Genomic DNA, 25,533 nt, shown 5'->3' with positions numbered 1-25,533 from the left:
ATAGGAAGTTGCTGGCCCTGAAATGTCTGCATTATTGGTCACAAACAACTGTCCAAAACGGAGATGAAAAGCATTAGAACCCAAAGGGATGAGGGGATAAAGATCTCTTTGCATTTGTCTTAAATTTTTGTATCAATATGACAAATTTTCAATGTCAAATGGATATTACAAGTCATTATTAAGTAAGAATTTAACTAGAAAGAAAATATGACTACTATTTTTTTGTAAATATTTTATTTGTTTATTTGACAGCTAGAGAGAGAGCACAAGTAAGCAGAGTGGCAGGGAGAGGGGCAGAGAGAGAAGCAGGCTCTCTGCTGAAAGCCCAATGTGGGGCTCGATCCCAGGACCCTGGAACCATGACCCGAGCCAAAGGCAGCCGCTTAACCAACTGAGCCACCCGGACGCCCTGAAAATATGACTACTATTAAAGAGAACAAGTAATAAATGTAGCAATCGCAACTAATAAAATAAGTCTGAATAAAATTTAACTTAGTTTAATGAAAGCCTCTTTGCAAAAATCAAATGAAATAGAATTTAGAACTTTAAAATAAGGCAAAATCATAGTTTTCATTAATTAGTTAGACAATCTCATCTTGCTTTGTCTTTTAGAGCCACTTTTTTAAGATCACATTTTATTTTGTCTTCATTTTTAAAATTTTATTTTACCGGTTTAATCTCATTTTTAATGGGTTGTTTTTCCCCACATGTTCAACAGTTTTTGTTGCAGCTTCTATTAAGATCTACATCAAATGAGTTATTACCGGGTTTCAAATCAAATGCCTATTATTATCATCACAAGAAAAAGTTATGGTGGCTTCTTAGGGAAAGGGTCGGGGAGGGATGTGTCTGTGATGTGGAGCAGGGCTGGCAGCCTACACTTACCCTTGCAGCCCTGAAAACCACCGACTTTTCCCTGCTTGCTGCATAATTAAAGGACAAATGGGTAAGTTTTCTGAATTTTAGTGACAGTTACTCAGTTCTTCTTAAAAGAATAAACTGAATTCACCTTAATTGTCTCTGGTTACAAAGAGGTCAGTTCAGGTTATCAGCTAAAAAGCAATCAGTCATCTGCATATGTTCTAATAAATGATAAATAATTGGCTTGTTTTTCCTGCGATATTCAATACAAACCAAGTGAATAGAACAGATGGGGAAGCAGTAATAAGAAAATACGTACTATTTCTTTCTGAGTTTGATCACTTTTGGAGCTTGGGTAAGCTCGGTATGTTTTAACAAGTGGACCAAAATAGTATAATTTAAATATTTTTCCCACAGCTGTTTCTGAATGAAAAGAAAGTGCCACGAAAAGAATAGTAACTGAACACTTACTATGTACGAGACAATCCAAAAGATACAAAGCTGAGTAAGATGCAAATCCTGTTGAAAAGAAGATTACAGTGGGAGAAAAGGAGATGATATGTTTAGCATAATGCTGAAGAACAACTATAAAAGGCAAGTATAAAATACAACAGTAATTAAAAAACACTTCTCTCTGGCTGGGAGATGGGGACAAAGATCAAGGTAAGCAGAGAAATATAGGTCGAAAGGAGCATGGAGTGTTCCAGCAATAACAAATACCGCTGTGGGGGTTGGGGAGCGGAGGGTTTGGTGCGTGGCCCACGGGAGAGGAGCAGGAGAGGACAGGGAAGCAGCAGCGGGACGGAGGGGTGAAAGACCCAGTCTGTGAGGGCTTTTTGTGACAGTCATGAACTGTGCCATTCTGTATGACACACTAGGAGATATCCAAGGTTTCTGGGCAGGTAAGCCATGAACAGAGTGATGTTCTAAAAAGGTAACTGGTGGCTACCTGAAGGACAGACTGCAGAGGAGACAGACTCAAAGCTGGCTGGAATCTGTGGCAAGAAAAGAGCCATGCTTTCAGAGATGCATCTGCTTTCAATTTGTAGGGCTGCAGAAGGCCCAGCACAGAGGGGGGCATCCTGGTAAAGAGGGGGTTCTGGGAGACCAGGTGAGGCTCATACAAGAATGGCCACAACAGGCATGGAGGAGGGAATAGGAAACCTGGTAGGGGGAGAGTCCACGTGGCTACTTCGTGAGCAGCCAAGAGAGGCCAGATGACACTGCAATAGATTTCTCAACCATGTTTTTAACAAGTGCTCTTTCAAAGACTGCAGAGCAGGGTACTCTATCATCAAAAAACCAAAAAACAAAACAAAAACAAAAACAAAACACATGAGTATATACAAAGTTAAATGAACTTATCTTGTCCTAAAAGACCTCTCTGAGCTTTTAATATGATGATACACCTTGATGGGCCAAGAGAGAAGAACACGTGCAACATTTAGGAAACCTAGAATATAACATGAAAGTCTATTTTAGACCTAATAACACATATTGGAAACAAAGTGCATTAATGTTACTTTGGAGTTTAAAACCTACATGCCTGGGAGAGTGAGAGCAATGTGTATGTAAAGTAAAAGCTCTCTTAGAGATTCAGCTAGGATGGACATTTGGTTTTCTAATCAAACTAGTGAGTTATTTAAAATTTTAGTCACATTGTATTTCTAACTAAAAATATATAGAAGTGCATCATCCCTTGGTTAATTTCTTGAGGAAGGACCAAAGCCTTTTCTCCCAAGAAGGGGTCCCTGCCAGGACTTCCTGGTACTCCTCTTCTGTGCATATGCCACACCCACAGAACATCGTCTACAATATCCGATTTCAGTTTCTTTAAAGTAGAATGGAAAACTATTCACAAAAGAGTTAGGAGGAATGACTTTTAGTGAGAAAGTTGACGGCTTTAGGTTTGGATATACTGAACTTAGTGTTTTTAAAACATGCATGTAGTTTTTTAGCAGGTATTTATTTGGAAATGCATAACATGCCTTTTCCTACAGGAATTAATCAAAACTATAGCATTTCTTTTTTTGCATGTACACAGCGTTGATGTTTGTTATGTCTTTACCTACCTACTAATGGGAGTTATTAAATCACCTTAAATCTCTTAAAATCACATGATTTCTTCTAACCTCTACCTTCACAATAATCATTAGTTTCAAACACAGGTTTATCCTTAGATACATGGTTGTGACCTACATTTTGGTCAGGGGGATGGTTAAGTAGGTACATTCAATTTGTAAAAAAAAAAAAAAAATATATATATATATATATATATATATATATATATATATATATGACAGCGCCTTAAGGTTTGTGTATTTTCCTGTATATGTTTTAGTTTAGCATAACTTTACAAACAAAATGGGAGTAACACACCTTAAATATGTACAGTAATTCTTTGGGGACCTATTGTTACCTCACTTTTAGACATGTAGAACAGAAATAGGTAAAAACTCTAACTAAAAGCTTCTTCTAAATATTAGAAGTACATTCTTCTACCAATATGTTTCTTGTAATTTAAATTTTGTCAGTGTGGGTAATGATTGTGTATATTTAATAATAATCTAAATATGCAGTAAATTTCAAATGATTCCATTTTAATACTGGATAGTTTTAATAATTTTAAAATTTTACTCCATTAGCAAGACAAGCTGGCAGAAGTCGTATCTTGAAAGTAAGATTAGTGCACGTATTTGCTTGATGAATGAAAATTTCCCCCAAACCTAGAGTATGTATCACTACTATTAATTGGAATCCTTCCAACTACTAGGGCAAGGGATTGAAAACCTTAGTCATTGCCAAGTTCTCACTGTGTATTTCTTTGGACCACCAACTGGTGAACTCCTTGTTTTAGTCAACCAGTCTGTTTTGAAATTCTTCTAAGGATCCCACCCCTTTGTGCTTAAACATTGTTAAAAAGTTCTGAGTCAGATTTTTTATTAATCCAACACATTTATAAATGATATATGGTAATTACTACAGAACTCTGTAATTATTATAAAATACTCCAACAGAATATCTTGCTGGCCTTTTTGAGAAACCCCTCCCTGGAGTAATACATTGTATATATTCAAACACATGCACATACATATATATAAGGTGTGTTCTGGTGGGAGAAGCAGATGGTGAAGTGACTCAACTTTACCAAGTGAAGAATACACACAAATCAACAATCATACCGATCATACCTGCAATAAATCCCAAACTATCAAATGTGAGATGGTCATAATATTCTATCCACCAAGGAGCTTGCATGCACACAACTGCTTACTGCAATTTCCGAGTCATGAAGCCTGACACGGTGAGCTATAGTAGTTACATAGTTATCAATCAGGGAAGAGAGAAAAAGAACACTAAGTCCTTACAAAAGCTTTTAGAAGACATAAAGCTAGATCTTTTTGTTTTTTTTATCTTCCTTTGTGAAGTTTTTATATCTCGTATTTTTTGGTAAAATGTTTACAAATTCATTTTCTCCATATTTATTTAAAATAAACAACTTAAAACCTACAGTTGTTTTCACTGTAAACATGTCATGCATGTTCTGTTGGTTCAAGGATAAAATTAAAACAAGATATCCTCTGTAGAGCAAATATATTTATTATGCACTTTCATATACATAGGGATTTTTGCTTAATATAATACAAGGAATAAAATAAAACTTTTACAATGCGAAATTCAATGTACACTTTAGGCTATTTACATACCCCAAACCAAGGAAAAAATAAAAAAGAAAGCATTTGTCTGCAACTACATTTGCTGAGAAGTGTAAATGGAGAACATTAAGCAAAACAAACATTTGCATAGCCAACAATATTGAGAAAATTATTTACTCCTGTTTTTAAAGTAGTGAATTATTTTTGGTAAGGATTCCAGTAGGGGTGGGGGATAAGGAAGAGAGACAAAAGATACTGGCTGTACTTTGCAGTACACAGGAGTTCCAGATAATTTTCCTTCCAAAACCTTTCCTACATACAGATTTTAATTTTTCATTACTATATATTTTTTTAATCACTTCCCTTATCATCAACTCAGGACTTTTAGGGAATGGGCACAGATGGAATGTAAAACAAGTTACAAGCACATGACATCATAGGTGTGTAGTGACATCAGGTGATTTACAAAATTTAAACATCTTGATTTTTAAAATAGCTATTTAGGCATTTTTAACTGAGGGGACTATTTTTTACTCTTCTTCATGAAGCAAAAGCCATTTTCAGTCATACTTTTATATCCCCCACAAAAACAAAAAGGCAAAGTGGGGCATCTTCAGCACCCTTATCATCCTTATCATCCTAACTAAAAGCCAGTTCTGTCCTATTCCAAAACACAATTAATAGAAAAACATCTAGAGGAATACTTACTTTTGAAAATCATATTTTCCCAACAGATTTTCTTCCTACCAACTGTTTCAAGTTTACATAATATGGGTATGAAAACATTCAGCTCTTTGAAAAACATAAATCCCTTATGTAATGAGTCATATCGTTGCCCATTGGCCACAAGGTGCATTTTTGTAAAAAAACAATAAAATTAAATAAATACAATTCCAATAATTCAAGGTTAATAGAAAAACTGGCAGCTTTCAGGGTTCTCTTTCTAAAGAAAAATACACCTAATAAGAAATTAGAGCTTCATCTTCTACAGTAATGTAAATGTACTATATTTGAGAAATGAGTAAGATTGGTTCTAATAATAGTATGTATTCATATTTATCAATAGAATCATTAACACTTTTAAGGCTACTTTGCAAGAGTCCTATTAAGTGTATTTAATAAATGTCCCATAGGGACAAAAATTCAATACTTGAAACATTCACATTCGAGTTATCAATATTGCCATGTCACCTTAATAGCGAATGAACTTCTCTCCTATTCCTGATTATGACTTACCAATGACAAACAAAATGCGTTTTGCTGACTTTAAAAAAAATAAAGAACAAAACCCTTACATGAAGATTCAAGTGAAACACTTATCACAACCAATTACACATTTCTATTTCTGTGAACAATGCATCACGTATGTGTCCTTCATATATGAAGATGGCATTACTGACCTCTTTTACTCAACATTCTTCTCCAGTAGTAGCAGTGTTTTTGTGCTGAATCTCCAAATTCTCTTTCCTCATTCCTCTTTCTTATCAACAGCACATGAGAAAAATAGAATTTCTGGGCTTTCTAAAATTCACGGGGCTTATTCAAAGATTGAACCTACATCCATGGCTCCTCAACAACTCTAACCTTTCCAGACGTACACACAACCCAGCTAAGCCAGCCTCACTGGTTTAGAGTCCATCCAGGTGGCCAAGGCTGTGAGTCCCCTGCTCATTTGAACCAGTCACCTTTGTTTTCCCTAGTCAGAGACTTCATCTTTAACCCTGCTATCCAGTTATCCTGTGAGCAACTGGCCAAAGAAGAAAACAGGAAAGAGTATGTGGACAGAAAAGTGCAAATCCATCACTATCATTTACCAAGTATCAATAAAAAAATACACATGTGCTATGATTGACATGTTAGTGGTGTCATCTTTGAAGGACCGCACATATTACATTCATCAAAACTATCATCCAACTACCACTAAAACTGACTCAGCTGATTTTGAGAGGGGGCTATTTTGGTCATGCAGTGATTTACAGATAGAACCAACTGAGAGAGAAGCCAGCATGAAAATCTACACTGGCAAATTGTATTCAACCAGACAGAAGAGATTAAGTGTAGTCAGTGAATTGTTAAGGGATCAAAAATCTACCCTCAGACAGCTGCATCTCCTTCTACTTACACACGCCCTGAGGCATGGCTTTGTCCCTGAGAATTTTCATGCCTCAGGAATGATAGTCTGTCTTCTTGGAGGTGGAATGACAAGTGAGTGGAAGGTGAAATTGCATCCCAGTGAATGAAACAGAACTTTGTTCTGATTATAGTCTGCTTTTTCCTCTCTTTCTCTTTTTCTTTTTTTCATCTTTAGCCAGAGATTAGGAGGATTCTACCGGGAAATCCAAATTTAAACTACTCAGAGCAGCTCCCTAAAACACTAGAATTATTTTTTAAAAAATCTGTCAACAAACCATTTTCACTTCAATGTGGCATTAAATAGAAACACATTTTTCAAGCAATGCTGAAGGTGTACTGAACATAAAATAGTTGCATGATTTATTTTATTGAGCAACATTTTTAAAGATACAAGAAACAAGCCATACACTACAACAATGCAAAATGTGACTGAAACAATATGCTTAAGTTTCATTCGCCACAAAAAAGAAAAAAAAAAATAAATACAAAGAACACTGCCTTTTCGTACATATTTGATCATGGCACATGCACATTTATCAAATCTTAACTTAAAAGTTTTTTTTAGCTTTTACCAGGGAACTGCAGTATATATCTGCATTTAAAAACAAAAGTGCTTATTCTTGTGTAGTGAATACAAAGCACACAAAATGAAATTTTTTTAAGCACAGAGGGTTACATTGAGAAGGCAGCCTTACTATTTAGGCACATTACAGTAATTAAGGTAACTGTACTGCAGATATCACATTCTTCATTTTTTTTCAGCAAATCAACAGGCATTTTATGATTTCATCCAGTAGCTGAAGAACCACTCCAATCACAATGTCTTCTGTTTCACAGAATAGGAAACTAATGCAAAAGTTAAAGAAAAAATTAATTTCTACATAATACTTATTATATAACTACATGTAGTTTTAAGACCCTATATAATTATATATATATATAGATATATATATACACACACACACATACATACATTTACTATGTAAAGCATAAAGTGGACACATCTATTAGAGATTCATTATTCAACTTATAAATCACTTTTAAAGAATCCACAAAATGTTTACCCAAATTCATGTGTTTTACTGTTTAACATATATGTATACTTTGCTTTTACAAAAGATGTCATGAGAGTTAGAGGGCTGTACCATCAGAGTTGAATATTTTAAAAATAAATCACATTGTAGAATGAACTACTTTACACAAATTATTTTTAAATGATATCTGACCAGTCATCCATCAATTCATATCGAAGGGCTTTCCTATTAGAAAGCATAGCAAGTTTATAATTTGTAATAATGCTTCACCTGAAATACCCCAAAATATAGCTCCAAAGACAAAAAAAGAAAAAGGAAAAAATTTCAGTTTACTAAAGAGTATAACTTTGTTAGAGGATGAAAAATGATTAAGCAAAGTGGGATAAATATACTTGTAATATAAATTAGCAAAGATTCCTAATGAAACCTTTGGATTTATCTCTAATGAGAGAACTGTGCTTCTGAAAAAGTATCTATTATATAAAATTAGGTATATATTTTCCCATTAACTTCCCCTATATAATTAGTGAAACATCCATTGCGGTGGAAAGAAGAAAGTTTTTAATAAATAGGATTTATTTTGAGGTTTAAACATAAAATTCTTATGTCTGAATATACTAAGTTCTAAATATCCTCTTGCTAACACATCCAACTTACCATCTTTCCTCACCTATTCTTCGTGTGTGTGCAAATTTTACTTGGAAGTTTTTTTTTTTGTTGTTTTCGTTTTTTTTTTTTAATTTGGAAGATTTTTAAGAGATCTGTCACATAACAAAAATTACCTTTTGCTGATTAAATCTTTGACTTCCTCCAGGGTGAAAAAGAAAGAAATTAACACTGACTACCTATCTACTAAGCACTACATACACTATTTTACTCAAACCCAAATGTGAGGTTTACCGAAATGTCCTCTCCCCTCCTTCCATTACTGTCAAAGAACTCTGAAGTGGGGAAATGACGGTATAGGAGGAAATTCTTAATCTGAGATCCATTAAGTAGTATTACTCATTCATTCATCTATTCATCCTCTCATTCATTCATCCATTCACATACTCAATACATTTTCACTGAGAAACGAATACAGGTCCAAACAGTATTCCAAATACACGGAATACGTCAGAGAACAAAACAGATAAAAACCCCTACTTTCACAGAGTTTACATTTTAGTTGGGAAGTGACAAATAATAAACATAATAATAAATAAAATATATAAAGTATACTAAATAATAAGTTCTTTGGATAACAAAAAGCAGGAAAGGAAAAGAGTGCTGGTGGCAGGACAATCCGAATTCACAAGGATGCTAAGGAAAGGGCTTGTTGAGAGAGATGGCATCTGAATAGATTAGGCGAGGGAATTGGCCATGTGACTATAAGGGAAAAGAGTATCCTTAGTAGAGGGAACCATACTTTTGATATTTTATTCTCTATGTTGATGAAATGTTACCTTTTATAACGGCGTTTCCTTTTTATAGTTGAAGCTAGGGTCAGAACCCTCAATCTGAAGCTTCAGGGCTTGTTTAAGGCTTAATTCCGTCTCGGAGGAAGGATACCCTTCTAACACTTCCTGATGCCCCCTGTCTTGTATTGTCCGCGGGACTGACACCCTACCAAGAAAAACCTGGTTGCTCTGAAGATGGTAATTCGGATTGGTCATTATCCCATTTCTCTTTTTCTGCTCCCCACTTTGTTGATGAATAAGAAATTGCTGTTGAGATCGACCAATTTCTTGCTGAGTCGAAGGAACCATAATTTTGCACTGCGATTCTGCGGGCATTTGCTTAGGTGGCACACTCGTCCCCGATTTGGCGGTAGGCCCTCTTTTATCGAACTGAGTCATCTCATATTCTAAAACCTTTGGCTGTGAAGAATTATTTTGTTTAACTTTTTTCCCAGCTGCCCCAGATTTGCTGGAATTTTCTGATTTCCCCCCTTTGTTTGTTTTAGTCGACTTCAAACTGGGCTTTACCTGACTCCACTCAAATTCACTACTTGGTGAATTATGGCTCTGTCCCAAGGACTGCGTTGTGGAAGACGGGGAAACAATTGACTGTCGACTTCTACTGCGTGGCAACGAATGTTGCTGAATTTGTTCTGTAAAGGACAGGTTATGAAAGCTATCAATTGGCACTGTTTGAGCCGTTGCCGTAGATGATGTAGTTCTCAAAGATGAATTTTTTGAACTTTTCAGGGAATTGTTTGACAACGACGACTTCTGACGATCGACTGTAGAATCTGGAGATTCTGAAGGAGAACTGAATGCATGAGCTGGCCCATTAGGTAAACCACGCAACGAAGGCTGCATGTCCCCTCCACCAGTACTGCCAGAGCTATTTGATTTAATTGTTAATGACTGCATTTTTGAAGACACCGACTGCAGAGGTTTTTGCTCCATTGTATGCACAGGAGATGGGGAACAGCCGTTCAAACTAGATGCACCATATTTTTCTAATAATTTAATTATTTGAGAATGTCCATTTTTGGCAGCAACACGCATAGCAGTGCGTCCAAATTGATCGGCATGGTTTGGATCAGCACCGTGCTCTAATAAAACCTGCACAACATCAATGTGCCCTTCCTGGGCTGCAATACAGAGAGCAGTTGCACCCTGATTACATGTATGGTCAACTATGGCACCATGCTCGATCAAAAGCTGAACCACTTTTACATGGCCCTGCCACGCTGCAGACTGCAAAGCAGATCGCTTTTCGTTATCTGCGGCATTGACGTCAGCATGGTAGGTTATCAGAACCTGTACCATTTCCAAATGGCCTTGCCAGCAGGAAACGTGAAGTGCCGTCCTTCCTTCAGCATCACTTGCTTCTACATTTGCACCATTTTCTAGAAAATACTCAGCCATTGTAAGTTGGTTTTCTAAGGCCAAAATATAAAGCGTAGGCCTCCCATCAGCATCTTTGTAATTAACGTCAGCTCCATGGCTAAAAAGCAATTCAACAATGTCTCTATGCCCTTCTAATGCAGCAACCCGCAGTGCATTTCTTCCATCATAACCTCTCTGATCAATGTTGGATTTATTTTCCAATAGTATTTGAACACAATCATAATGACCCTCTTGCGAAGCTAATATGAAAGGTATTCGTCCATCATTATCAATCTCGTTTGTTCTAGCACCTTGTTCAATAAGTGCTTCACATATTAACCTGTGACCTTCAAAAGCTGCCATATGCAAAGGTGTCCATCCAGCATCATCTCTGTGATTTTCATCTAACCCTCTGTCCAGTAGAGTACGTACTACCTCAACATTTCCTTGGGCTGAAGCTATGCTGAGGACTGTTCTACCTTCACTATCGATGCTATCCACAGCTGCACCCCAAAACAAAAGCGTGTTTACAACGGAGGCATGGCCCATAGAAGCTGCTGCTAAGAGGGGTGTACGACCATTGTTATCTGTGTGGTCTACATCTGCTCCCCCTTCTAGAAGCAAGTCAACCACATCGACGTGTCCTTCATAGGCAGCGACCAGCAGTGGAGTCATGCCATCTTTATCACAATGATCTACTTCAGCACCTCGATCAATTAAAAGACTAACAACTGATGCATGTCCTTTACTTGCAGGCACACAAAGAGCAGCTACAGAGAGCGCAGTCCTGCCATCAACATCCTCATGATTCACTTCTGCTCCGTGGTCCAGGAGGTGTTCCACAATTTCTCTATGGCCCATGTATGCTGCTGCTATCAGTGCAGTTCGACCTTCATTATCAGCTTTGTTGACTTCAGCACCATGTTGTAGCAAATTCAGTACAATATCCTCATGTCCTCCCCAAGCTGCTGCTCTCAAAGCTGTTCGGCTATCAGCATCTGCACAATCCACTTTTACACCTGCATAAAGTAGTGCAGAAACTACCTCGGTATGGCCACCCCAAGCAGCAGATCTTAATGCTGTCCATCCATCTTGATCAGTATGATTAATATTTGCACCACACCCAATCAAACAATTAACCACCTTGGTATGTCCTTGTCTAGCAGCTAGGGTAAGTGGTGTATGTCCATGGGCATCTTCAATCTCTAAATCTGCTCCCCTGGAGACAAGTAAATTCACTACATCAAGATTGCCACTGTATGCAGCATTAGCCAATAATGTTCTCCCATTTGAGTCACACTGATTTACTGAAGCTCCATTATCTAATAATGTCCGAATGGAATCCTCTCTTTCCAAGGCTTGTCGGACTATGCACGACGTGCGATCATCTTCACTGTTAACGTGAGCACCAGCTTTAACCAACAGCTGTAGCACTTCTTGTTCCTTGGGTATTAAAGTAGACAGGGAATCTCTGACAGGTGTACCATTCCATATCATCCAGAGAGCTAACTCAGCTGTCTCTAATTGTAAGTTTGAATTAATTAAATGCAATGCAAATTCTTGTGCTTCCAATGGTGTTAAATTCTTGGCTTGACAGGTATAACTCATAGCCAACATTCTGTGTCCTTCTGCTGCATTACATAAATACTTCTGAGTGCAGTGTTTCACATCCAGAAGCCACTCTGCAAAACTATAATGGAACAGTATTTTAGTATTTCCTAGTCCATCAACAAGAAGTTTGGAGAGGACATCTAACTTACGTTGAAAGTCTTCCAAGGTTAATGACATATTTTTAGTCCATACTGCATGATATAATTCTGTTATGGTCAAAGGCCGGCAGGCTGCAAGAATCACATTCAAAATGGGCTGAACTTTTGCAAACTGTTTCCTTACAAAAAGTCTCTGACACAGCCAGAGATAGAGACCATTTAGAGTTCCTGGGATGTCACGAATCTCTCTTAACATAATAAAATTTTCTACAACTCCATCTAGAACTCGCTCTAGATAAAGAAAGCATCCGCTGCTTTTAATGTGCAGTTGATTTAACATCTCTGCAGTTTCTTTTGTGAGGTGTTGTCGCAAAGCTTCTTCTTGATCTAAACGATGAAGGATGTACTGCTGAACATCCTTAACAATGTATGCCTTCCGAAGGTCATCTAAGCTTATTTTTCGAAAACCTGAAGAGACAAAAGTAGATGTCATCAATTGAAAATGATTATAGAAGCTGCCATATATTTGAAGAGGATGTCCTCAATATAAAATAAACTAATAAGCAAAGAAATCAATAATAAATCAATACTAATAAATTAATACCTATGAGTGTGTGTATACACACACACACAGACACACACACATATATATATATATATTTTTAAGCTTTATTTATTTGAGAGAGAGAGCATGTGTGGGTGGGGGAAGGGCACAGGGAAAAGAATCTTCAAGCAGACTCCTCATTGAACATAGAACCTGCCAGGGACCATGACCCATAAGATCATGACCTGAGCTGAAACTAAGAGATGGCTGCTTAACCAAATGAGCCACCCAGGTGTCAAAATATCTATGAGTATATAAATCAGTTCTCTCTTCCTTCCATAAAAACCACTAATGGAAGATAAAGTATTTCATTATCTGATCTACAAAAGGAACTATTTCTTATTGTATTAGTAGCTCAGGGCTCCTCTCAACTTTAATAACAAGAGATACTAAACTCAACATTAGAAAGTCTTACATACATATCCATGAAAACACCTTAGTATGATTTTCTGAACTCCCAAATGACTAAGGAAAAAAAGTTGCCAGAGATAATAATAACACTTGCTTGTTTTTAAAGCTGATCTTTTTCACAGTAAAAATTTATATATTTCCATCCATATACCTAAATGTACACTAGCCTTAATGATGGGACTGAATATTTATATCCAATTAAGAGTATTACCTGTCACTGCCTCTGAATTACTATTATAAGTACACTTTCATAAAGAATACACACAAAATGCTTACAGTTTAATAAAGCTCTTCCAAATCTTCCAAACACTAAATAAGTGTTTAGTAATAGGTATTTAGATTGAATAAATTATTATGTTCATCATTAATGACAGTTAACTGTTCATTAAAACAGAACTGAGAATACCTGTTAATAATTTCATTATCTTAAGTTAACTTTACTAAAAATACTTTTTTTAAAATTGCAACTTCTAACCATTATATATACATTTCTCTTATTATGAATAAGCACAATTTAATACACTGCTATACAAAGCACTTTAACACATTTTTATAAGGCCGAAAAATTCTCATCATTTTTAGGGACTAAAAACAGGATTTACTGAAATGTTGGACCATAATCTGTTGAACCACTTTTGTATTCTTACTGAAATATTTCCCAGGGTATGAAACTTCTTAGGGCTACTGACAGTAGAATAACAGAGTGACAGGATGTGTGCCAGGATTTATAACCTGTTGCTCTTTGAAATTATTTATTATCCTGAAGAATATTTGAGGGTAGGGGCTAGGAAAATTAAACCTAAAAGTAAAACAGTAAGAAAAATCAAATAAATTCTGGCATGTTGATACACTAGTAAATTATGTAGTCATTACCATAGTTTTTTGTTTTTGTTTTTAAGATTTTATTTATTATTTGACAGAGAGAGCATGAGAGGAGAGAGGTCAGCAGGAGAAACAGACTCCCTGCTGAGCAGGGAGGCCGATGTGGGACCTGATCTCGGGACTCCAGGATCATGACCTGAGCCAAAGGCAGTCACTTAAACCAACTTAGCCACCCAGGCGCCCCTAAAATAGTTATTAAAAAAATATAGTGACACTAAAAGGCTTATAAATATCAAACTTTATTAAAAAGCAGGAAATCAAATTGATATAAGTATGATCTCAACTAGGTAGGAAAACATACACAGAATTTAACACATAATGTTAGAGTGGTTATTTAACACTTTATCCCTGAAAGATGTTAATATTTGAGTATCCTGTCATTTAAAACATTTTCTATATGGAGCATGTATTATTTTATAACCAGATATACATAATTATGTATGAAGATCTCCAAAAATACTTGAGGATTAATTTGTGCACAAAACAGTTTCAGATGGGCTATTTCCTTCAGTCCCATAACATGTATCAATTGCCATTAGTCCACAATAATATCCTCATAGGCAGTCAAGATTCTGCTTAAGGGCCAAAGTAATTTTCATTAAACTGACTCTAATCTGAACTCATTAATAAAAATGCTACTGGTTAGTGTACTGAATACATTAGGAAAGAGAAAAATCTCTTCCCAACAATGTTAAATCCTCAGATATGAGTGGGTGAAACTTATTTAGATCCAGTAAAAATATTAATGTTCTTTCCCTAAGGTGATACACCTACCAATTGTAATTCTAAATGCACTCGTTTAAATTCAAAACCCATATATCACAACTTAAAACAACAGTAAAAAGTAGAAAGAAATATGGAGGACATTGGCAAGGGAAGCTGATAAAAGTCTAGGAAAAAAATGAGTAAATGAAAAAATATGCTATGCTCATGGATGGAAAGAAAGCATATTTTGTATTTCAAAAACTTCTCTTACAAGTTTTAACTAAATTTAATATTTTTTGTTTATATCATTAATAGTTATAATTTTTAAAAGTATGGTATTAAAGTATGGTATTCCAGAGGAATAAAAGTAAAAGTATATAATTCAGAATAATAATATTGGTGACAATAAGGGCTGGGAAGTAAGTGTACAAAAAATAAAAAATATTAAACCAGTGTGGCATTTGCATAAAAATGCCAACAGACAGTTTAGACGATAAGACAGTTTAGAAATATATCAATAACAACATCGATATACATACATGGCAGTAATTACACTTACCGGTAAACATTTTAGTAACGGCCTTACTCTGTTTTCGGGCAGAACACAGAAGCAATAGCCACGGTGGAAAGAACTCATGGTGACCAGCCAGAAGCTCTGCAACAGTTCCAGATAAGCTGGTAGACGTTTGTTCACCTTCAGTGATATTACATCCTTCATCAACAGAATCAACAAGTAGATAGAGGCTTTGCTGGGGAGGCTTCATTCCCAAAAGAGGAAGGAGAACACATCTGTAAAACACACCCACATGAACATTTTGAATGTTACTGGCTATGACATTTAGTTTCTCATTCAGACATTAGTAATACAGGTTAGAAATGTGTGTTAAGAATAAATAAATTAAGTTTTAGATACAAATACTGTACAAGTTTCAGTTTCTTACTTTAAGAATACTAGTCCTAAATAGTACACATTTTTAGTAACAACATTTTCCACAATAAAGTGTGTGAGAGAGGGAGTATATGTGTGTATGCATGTGTGTATTAGTAATCCAGCATAATTAAGGAGAACAGTAGGAACTTTAGGAAAGAGACCACATTTCAATATTCCCATCCTGATTTTTACAATCACCAATAAAAAGCTTGAATTGTTTATAACCAAGTTAAAATGCGTTGCAAAAAACCCAACCAAACAAAAAAAAACAACCAACTTTGGGGCCCACTTTAATAACAAGAAAATATCAAGAGTCCCCTTACAATTTAGAAATGCTTCATTACAAAATTTCATTTCATCTTACAAAATGACTGTAGCTATACTAGCTAGTCATGCACAAATTTTGTTTTAATGATGGTACGAAGATAAATTCTTATAATCTAGGTCCCATTTGGTGTATGTCTACCTTTCAGTGTTAAAGAACAAATTATTACATTTAATTCCACAGAACAATGCATTTCCTACTCATAATTTATACTGCAGTTGAATAGTTGAATATAATTTTTATAACTGAAACAATGCTCATTCATTTTCAACAAATATTTACTTAAGCATGTCATGTGCTGAAAATGGCACTGAAAGGGACATAATCCATTTAGTTATGAATACCAAAAATTTACAGATAATCCTTTCTACAACTAATACCCAAAATTTACAGATAATCCTTTCTACAACTCTCTTCTTTAGCTTCCAATCCCATAGCAACCAAGATCTAATTTGTCACTATGTCCTACCAGTATTTCTTTATAAAAATCTCTCAAACCCATCTCAGTCTGTAACATCACCACCTTACTCCACACTACCAACATCTCTCTCACCCGGACCACCATAATCACCAGTATGTTCTGTATGTTACATGTCTCCAACCACTTCCCCATAGTTCCTACTGCAGCCAGAGCAACTTTACAATACTACTCCAGTCACACTAGCCTTCTTTCAGTGACTTTTATTAGATACAATTACACAAGGACCTTTTCATTTTTTTTTTTTTAAAGATTTTGTGTGTGTGTGAGAGAGAGAGAGTGCGACCGAGCGCACACAAGCAGTGGGAGAAGCACGCTCCCTGATGAGCAAGGACCTCAAGGTGGATTCCATCCCAGGATGCTAGGATCATGAGTTGTGCCAACGCTAACCGAATGAGCCACTTAGGTGTCCACACAAGGACGTTTTCTTTTGCAGTTTTATCTGCCTGAAATATGCTTCTTTTCTAATGTAATTAACTCCTCCTTAATCTTCAGTTGTAAGCCTGAGAGTCACTTTGCCAAGACTGAATCCTTATGCTTTCAGAGCATTAAATATTTCTTTCGTAACACTATCAAATTTGCAATGTTAAACTTACTAATTTAAGCACTAATTTACTAATTTACACTCAAAGCATCAAGAAAACAGGGGCCATGTCAGTTTTGCTCATGAGTGTATCCCAGGACTTAGTATAGTGCTGTGACCATAACAGATCCTAAATAAAGACTTGACATTGTTGTAGTCTAGAATGGAAAAGAAAGAACTTCAATGCATTGTGCTCAGTGCTCTGATAAAAAGCAGTAGCATTACTAATGTGACTGATAAATGACCAACTCAAGGGAAGTAGAAAGGAAAGGCAGAGGATGTCAAAAAAATATTCAAATATTAGGTGCTCAGATGAGTTGTTTTAAAAAAACAATTCTAATTCTCCAGGAATTATAATAGATTTTACAATAAATTATAATTAGGAGGAAGAAGGGCAATACTGCCAGAAGGAATATGTTAAAGTTGGGAAAATTTATTGTACCTTATGTATATTTTTTCTCTATATAATAGAGAAGGTTATAACAAAGAAGGTTGATGAATAACAGGTACTACAGTAACATGTATGTCATAGTATATAACATACTATAGTATTGTACCATAATCACTGCCACTTGAGAAATAATACACAGTGCTATGGGAGTACATAGTGGGCCAGCTTACCTTATTTTTGATAGGGATTGGGTGGGGGAGAGCTCAGGGAAACCAAAAAAAAGGACCTTAGTCAGGAGAAAGAGCCAGGATGAGGACAACACACAGGACAAAAAAAAAAAAAAAATCTAGTTGTGGCAACCTCACCCTTCAAAGTTTTGAAGAAGAGAAAGACCACTGAACAGAGTATGGAAGAAAAGTTAGGAAAATGCATAAAAACTGGGTTTTATAAATTTATTATGAAATTTGGACTATGACCTAAGGATACTAAGGAGCCACTGAAGTATTTTAAGCAGGAAATTGATATGTTTATATTTGTATTTATAAAGATAACTGGATATATTTGAAGAAAAGCCTGAAGAAGGGTAAGTCTATAAGGGAAGAGTGAGATGGGAGGCCACTGCTTGTTAAAAAACAAACAAACAAAAAAAGCAGGGGGGCACCACTGCTAATTTTAATTCAGTGTTTTACATACTTTAGGTACTTTACATAGCCATTAACTCAGATGATTCTCACATAAACTCTTTAAGATGGGTACTATTATAATACACATTTCCAGATGAGGAAATCAAGGTACATGAGATAAGTCATTTGTCCAAAGTTAAAAGAAGGGATTCAAGTCTAAACATGGACTCCAGAACCCCCAAGGATGGATCATTAATTCTGGTTTGTCTGGGACTGTCCAAGTTTTAAGCAATGATTTGAGAAACTAGCTGTACCTCCTCCCCACCCCCAACTTCTGGGCAAACCGGTAGTTGGTCACCCGGGTTTATACTCTTAACTGCTAGGCTCTACTAATTATAATTATATTATAACAAATGCTATGAGGATTTGAGGGAAATCTGGTGGGTGAAACTGATAGGGTCTGATGATTATTTCATTGCTTTTGCTTACTCGTTGTTTGCCCTTCTTTTCCTAGTTTCTTACAATAGAAACTGAAATAACTGTTCCATACTTTTCTTCTAAAATAATCCTTCAATACTACGAAGTCCCTTAAGTATTTTCCATATCATCTGGTTCAAAATAATTTCCCTTTGATTCCTTCCTTGAATTATAGATTATTTAAAAGTAAGTTGTATAGCTTTCAAATATGTTGGGATTTCCCAGATTTTTATGTTATTGTGTTATTATCATTATTTAATTCAACTGTCATCAGATAACATACTTTGTATAACCCGCATACCCTTAAATTTATTAAGATTTGTTTTGTGGCCCAGATTATATCTATCTTACTAAATGCTGTATGGACACTTGAAAAGAATATGTACTCTGTTACTGCTGGGTAGACTGTTCTACAAATGTCAATTAGGTCAATTTGGTGATAGTATTGTTTAATTGTTCTTACTGATCTGCTGTTTATTTGCACTATCAGTTACTGAAAGGGGAGTGTTAAAATATCAGAAGGTATGTGTGGATCTGTCCATGTCTTATTGCAACTGTATTAGTTTTTGACATTTTGAAGTTGTGTTATTAGTAAGAAACAATTATGATTGCTATATTCTTCAGAAATTCGCTCCTTTATCATTATGAAATGATCCTCTCTGACCCCTGCTGGTATTCTTTTCTTCAAATTTTACATCACCTGATATTAAGGTAAGCTTTATCTTCTGATTAGAGTTAGCACAGTATATATTTCCTCACTCTTTTTCATTTAAGCTACATGTCTCTTTGTATACAAAGTATACTACAGGTAACATATAATTAGATCTCACATTTTTTCACTAAGCAAACTGCCATTTAATTACGATATTTATCATTTACATTTAATATGACTATTGATATGGTTCAGTCTAAGTCTACCATGTTCTTGTACATACCATTCTGTAATGTATAAGCACATCTGTAACATGTATTACTAGGATTACAGGTAGATTAAGGGGATACCTATGTATACTTGACAGAACACTCTCCTTAAAAATTACAAAAATAAATATTCCCAACAGCTATGTAAGAGTTCCTGTTTATTTTTTACAGATACATAAAAAAAATGGCATCATTGTAGCTTTAATTTACATTTTGCTTATCATGAGGCTAATCACATTTACAAATGCCTAGGAGTTATATAAAGGCATGTCTTTATATCTGCCCATTTTACAAAAGACTGTCAATTTTTTCCTTTTGGGGACTCCTTAGTATTAAGAAAATACATTTGTTGCTAAATTTTTTCACTATTTTTCCTTTTGACTTTTTAATGTATCTTTTTTTTGACATGCAGTTTCTTTTTTTGTTTTTATACAGATAATAATATATCAGAGTCTTTTTTTCTTTTATGATTCCTGAGTTTTATGTCACATTTCTCTCTGGGAGGGCCTTCCCAACTTAAAGCTTAAAAAAACATTTCCTCATGCTTTCTTAAAAAGCTTTAAACATTTTGTTTTTCTTTTTAATCAAATTAATTCTGACATAAAGATGTAACCTAGGATTCCAATTTTGTTTTCCACATGGCCCCAAAGATATCCCAAAACTATTTATGAAATTATTTCTCCTATTGATCTGAAATATCTCTTTTCACAGAATAAACCTTTATATATATATGTATATATATATATACACATAAATATATATATATATATATATATATATGTTTCATTTCATTCTGTTGTCTTACCATCTTTTCTCCAATAACTTATGCCTGATGGAGGACTCAGTCCCAACCTGAGGCCAAGGCAGACGCTTAAAAGTGACTGAGTGACCCAGGCATCCCTCTCCAGGCACTTTTATTTCTGCTTCATGCAATTGTTTAACTTAGGCAATTGCTTATCAATTATATTTTCATTTAAGGCTATATGCTTGGCCATAGATTTCTTTTGTTCCATGGCAACACTTTTCTGGTGAGTGTTTCTTGCGCTCTGCTTCTCAGATTCCTTCCTCTTTTGTTCTTGAGATATATTTTTATGTATTTGTGACAGCTCTTCTTCAGTAAGGTAGTTCTCTCTGGACCAGCAACTACAGGTTAGTATTCAGTGCCCAGGCTTGTAAGAATTCTCCTTATGACTCAGAGTAACAGACATGAAAAATTTCTTTGAGCTTCTACTTCTCCCTAGCCAATTAAGATCAGAAGCTGGGGGATACACATAAAGCAGGGTTTCTCACCACAACCCTTTCCTGAACTACCCCCAAATGTCTGACTCATTCTTCCCAGCCCTCTTTGTTCTTCATTTCTGCCTAACTCGGTCCAGGGGAACTTCTAGCATAAGTCTATAACATGTCTCCATGTTTCCAAATAAGAGTCTTTATATACTCTTGATGATAATCAGGGTATGCATTGATTATAAAGCATAAATCTTCTGCCAGTTTTGTCTGCATCTCAATTTAATACCAGCATCCACATTATACTGAGATTTGGGCTTATAGTTCTCTCACAGTTTTAATTTTTTCCTTTTGTACTACTTTCCATGACTTAGTCATATTATAACCGGAAGCCAATCTATGGCTTTAAAAATGTTAAGCTATTTTTTTCACCCTAAACTCAAAAGTAAAAATCCCCCAAACTATCTGCTATCTGTCTCCTGTGTGGATGCCCCACAGGCACCTCAAATTTAATATGTTTAAAGAAGTGATCTGAAGGAGGCACCTGCACCCCAATATTTATAGCAGCAATGTCCACAATAGCCAAAACATGGAAAGAGGACAGATGTCCATTAACAGATTAATGGATAAAGAAGGTATGGTATATACATAAAGAACACACACACACACACACACACACACACACACACACTGGAATACTATTCAGCCATCAAAAAAAAAATGAACTCTTGCCATTTGCAATGATATGGATTAACTAGAGGGTATTATGCTAAGCGAAATAAGTCAATCAGAGAAAGACAATTAACATATGATCTCACCCAAGTAAGTTCTTCCCCATCTGCCTTTCCCATGTATGTCACTTCATATATCTCAGCATCCCCTAGTTTCGTTTCTTTTCTTTTTTTTTTTTTTTAAGATTTTATTTATTTATTGGAGAGAAAAAGAGAGAATGTGCAAATGAGAGTGGACAAGCACAGGAGGAGACTCCCTGCTCAACTCAATCTCAGGTCCCTGGAATCGTGCCTGAGCTGAAGGCAGAAACTTAAACCAAGTTAAGCCAAAGTCCTTATGCGAAAATCTTGAGTGTCATTCCTGAGTACTCCCTTTTGCTCTGTAGTCACAATGCTCTCCTTTCAGTTCTAACACCAAACATGTATTTTTGGTTTTTTGTTTGTTTGTTTTTGTTTTTTTAGGCCAATGCACTTGGTACTCCCTCTGCCTAGAAAGTACCCCCATATAGAATTTCTTATTCTTTATGTTTCAACACAAATTTGCTTCTGAAAGACATGTTCCCTGATCACCATGTCTTACAAAGACTTCATCATCACTTATTGTTATTATTCTAAATTAATTTCTTGCATTATTTGTGTAATGTTGTTGTAAGGCTGAAATGAAACTCTTCCACGTCTATCGCCCCTCCCCTAAGACTTGGCTCTCTCCTTCTACCACACTAGCTACTCTTCACATCTTCTCAACCTTTCAACATGGAACTATGTCAATATTCAGATCTTGGATTTTCTCTTTCTTCTTCTCTATTTATGTGCACTTTTTACATTAGTTTATTAATGTCCTTAAGTACCATCTATATTCCACTGAAATTTACATATACAGCTAGTACCTCTTTTCTGAATCTAGACTTGTGAATCTAACTACTTAACTTCTCTGCTTAGGTATCTAATGTTAAATATAACAAAACCTAAGCTTCAGACCTCTAACCCTCATCTTGTGCTTCCCTTAGTTTTCTCTGCTTCATTAAAGAGCAATCCCATCGTCCCAGTTTCTCAGGCCAAAAGTTTTAGAATCGTCCATTGTTTAGGAACTTCTCTTTGTTTTCCTCATACTCCACATCCAATATTTTAAAAGTAATCAAAACAGGACAATTCTCACTACTTCCAACACTACCCAAGTCCAAGCACCACTGCCTCTAACCTTCATTTCTATACTAGCCAGCTACTGATTTCCTTGTTTTCACCTTCACCAAACCAGTTCTCAACAAAGTAGCTAACATGATCATGATCCCTTAAAATCTTAAGCCAGACAATGTTACTACTCTGTTTAAAAGACCTGATGTCTTCCAAACTACTGAAAGTAAGAGTAAATGTCCTTAAAACAGCCTTTAAGTCCATACATTGTATGGATCCTGTTCTCTACTGGTCTCCTACACATATCCCCTTGCTTACTCTGTTCTAGCCACACAGGCTCCCTTATTTTTCTTGGATTATATTAAACCAGGTTCTACTTCAGGACTTTGCACTTGATATTGCCTCAGTCTGTAAAGTTCCTGTCAGAAGCTTCCTTCACAATGCCCTAATCTCCCCTATGTAAAATAGCAATCTTTCTCCCACAATCTCCAGCACATCACTACTATTCTCTTTACTCTAGTCTGATTTTCCACACAACTTTTACTGTCAATTGATATGCTATATAGTATCTTAATATTTTATTTTTCTACCAACCACCCACCCCAACCCAAAAAATGAAAGCTCAATAAACATGGATGACATTTTCACTTTTACTAATATATCCCAGTATTAAGAATGACATCTGGTGCATTCCTAGTATCCAATATATAATTGTTAAGTGAATGAATGAATTAATAGAACCAAGTAAAAGTGAGAACTCAAAAAATACATACATACATGTCTATATCTCACACTGATACTATTATAGGTTAATAGTGAAAGATATGGCACCCAACAAATGCCAGTAAAACAATCAAGAATTTTTAAATATTATGACCTAAAAAAGGTAAGATATAAAGGAAATAATAAAAAAATACTCATTTTTTTTTACATTTCAAAACAAAATTTTACAAACAAAATGGCAAGCCACAGGATCAAAGATATTAAAAACAAAAAGCTACCACTTCACGTTCACTTTCCGAAACATAAAGAACTATGAGAATACAGAGTCAGTGACCTAAAAGAGTAATGGAAATTCAAATATACAACACTATAAGAGGATAAACTGATGCAATTTTAAAGCATAGTTTGGTGCTACCTCACAGAATTGAAGATGAATATACATACCTTACGATCCCAAAGTTCACTTCTAACTAGGCAATTTGGAGTCACCCTTCACTACTTCATTTCTAGTATATATCCCCAAGAGACAATGGTCTGAGAACCACAGTTCTGTGAAAATTTAAAAGCCCAGTATATCTTTTGGGGGCAGGGATTGGGGATGGGAGTGAGAACACACCCATGCATGTGAGTCCAGTGGGGAGAAAGGAAAAGGGAGAGAAAGAATCCTAAGCAGGCTCCACACTCAAGCACAGAGCCCAATGCTGGGCTTGATCCTATGACCCAGAAAGATTATGACCCCAGCAGAAATCAAGAGTCAGACATTTAACCAAGTGAGCCACCCAGGTGCCCCATAAAAAGCGGAATACACCTTAAAGGAATATCAACATCACAACAACAAATGAATTACAGCATAAAGACTGGAATTATATATTGTATAGTAGTTAAATGAATCATGAAGAACCACAAATAATAACATAGATAACATAAAAACAAAAGTTACACAAAAAATATTGCAGCATACTGCCAACAACACAATGCCATTTTATAGAAGAGTGGTTTTGAAAGTGTGGTCTGAGGATCCCTAAGGGATTCCTATACCTTAAAACCTTTCAGGGTAAGAATAAAACTAAGATGTGATTTGCCTTTTCACTCTAGATCACTCTGAAGGATACAGTGGAGTTTTACAGAGGCTGCATTCAAAAGCAGATATGATAATCCAACTGTCTTTTATTAAGCCTAACATTGGAAAGAGTTGCAAAAAATATAAAATAATGCTCTTAAGTATGTGGTTTTGGGTTTGGTTTTCTTTTTGTTTCGGGTCCTTGACAATATATATTCTTTCACTGAAATGTCACTTATGTTAATATGTGATGAATTTATTATTAAATATTTATTAGTACATATTTTTAAAATTCATCAGTTTAAATTTCAAATATAACAAATACTGATAAGTAACCCACATAAACAAAGGTTCTTTGAGGTCCTTAATAATTTTTAAGACTCCAAAATAAAAAAAATTTTGAGAACTGTTGATATGGAATCAAAAATATAAAATATAAAATATTTTAAATATTAAATAATATTTATAAATATTAAGTTATAATAAAGTAAATTATAAATATTAAATATTAAAATAAAATATAAAACTTGAGCATACAACTAGTAGGTGAATATACATACCTCCCTATATAGTCAAACTGCATATAAATTAATCAAACTACATAGATATAGAAAGTAAATCCATAAGAGGGATCATCTTATGGGGTGTGAGATCAAAATTAGTAAGGGATACCTGAGAAGGCTTCAGATGTGGATTATTTTTTTCTTTAAAACAAAACAGAAAACTCAGATTTCAAGCAAATACAGTAAAATAGGTAGGTAGAGGCATATTTGTTCTTTTTTGTATAACTGAAAAATTTCAGGGGTAGGAACAATCTATCATTTTCTCCACAAATTCTTTTTCTGCAGCCATTTCTTGTACTTGGTGCAACTAATTTTTATGTTTCAATTCCTGTGAAGCCCATGGTTTGCAAGCTGCTTCTCTCTCTAAATAAATTAACACTTAATAAACATAGTAATTAAACCTTAAGCTACAAAAAGTTTTTTTTCTCCTAGTGAATATGAATTTTAAATGATAATCTCAGAAAGATTTATAAAAATTAAACTATGAAACTATGAGCAAAGTTATAATGTTTTCAATTAAAATAGTTATTCCTCAATTCAAGAAATAGTTACTGA

The 25,533-nt window shown here is 35.2% G+C and overlaps 1 protein-coding gene across 5 annotated transcripts in view; it reads right to left on the bottom strand.

Moving 5' to 3' along the window:
* Positions 1 to 4,443: 4,443 nt before the first annotated feature.
* ANKRD50 (ankyrin repeat domain containing 50) overlaps positions 4,444 to 25,533 on the bottom strand; it is a 33,879-nt gene continuing 12,789 nt past the window's right edge. For all 5 annotated transcript variants that reach the window (XM_082727747.1, XM_082727748.1, XM_082727750.1 and 2 more), the window contains 3 exons: positions 15,374 to 15,603; positions 9,130 to 12,680; positions 4,444 to 7,496 (listed from right to left, as the gene is read on the bottom strand). In XM_082727747.1, coding sequence (XP_082583873.1) covers positions 9,133 to 12,680; positions 15,374 to 15,603 — 3,778 coding nt within the window. In that variant the 3' untranslated portion in view covers positions 4,444 to 7,496; positions 9,130 to 9,132. The remainder of the gene's footprint in view (positions 7,497 to 9,129; positions 12,681 to 15,373; positions 15,604 to 25,533) is intronic.

This window comes from Mustela nivalis, assembly GCF_964662115.1.
Source record: "Mustela nivalis genome assembly, chromosome: 4".
NCBI lineage: Eukaryota > Metazoa > Chordata > Mammalia > Carnivora > Mustelidae > Mustela > Mustela nivalis.
This window is presented reverse-complemented; position numbering and strand designations above follow the sequence as displayed.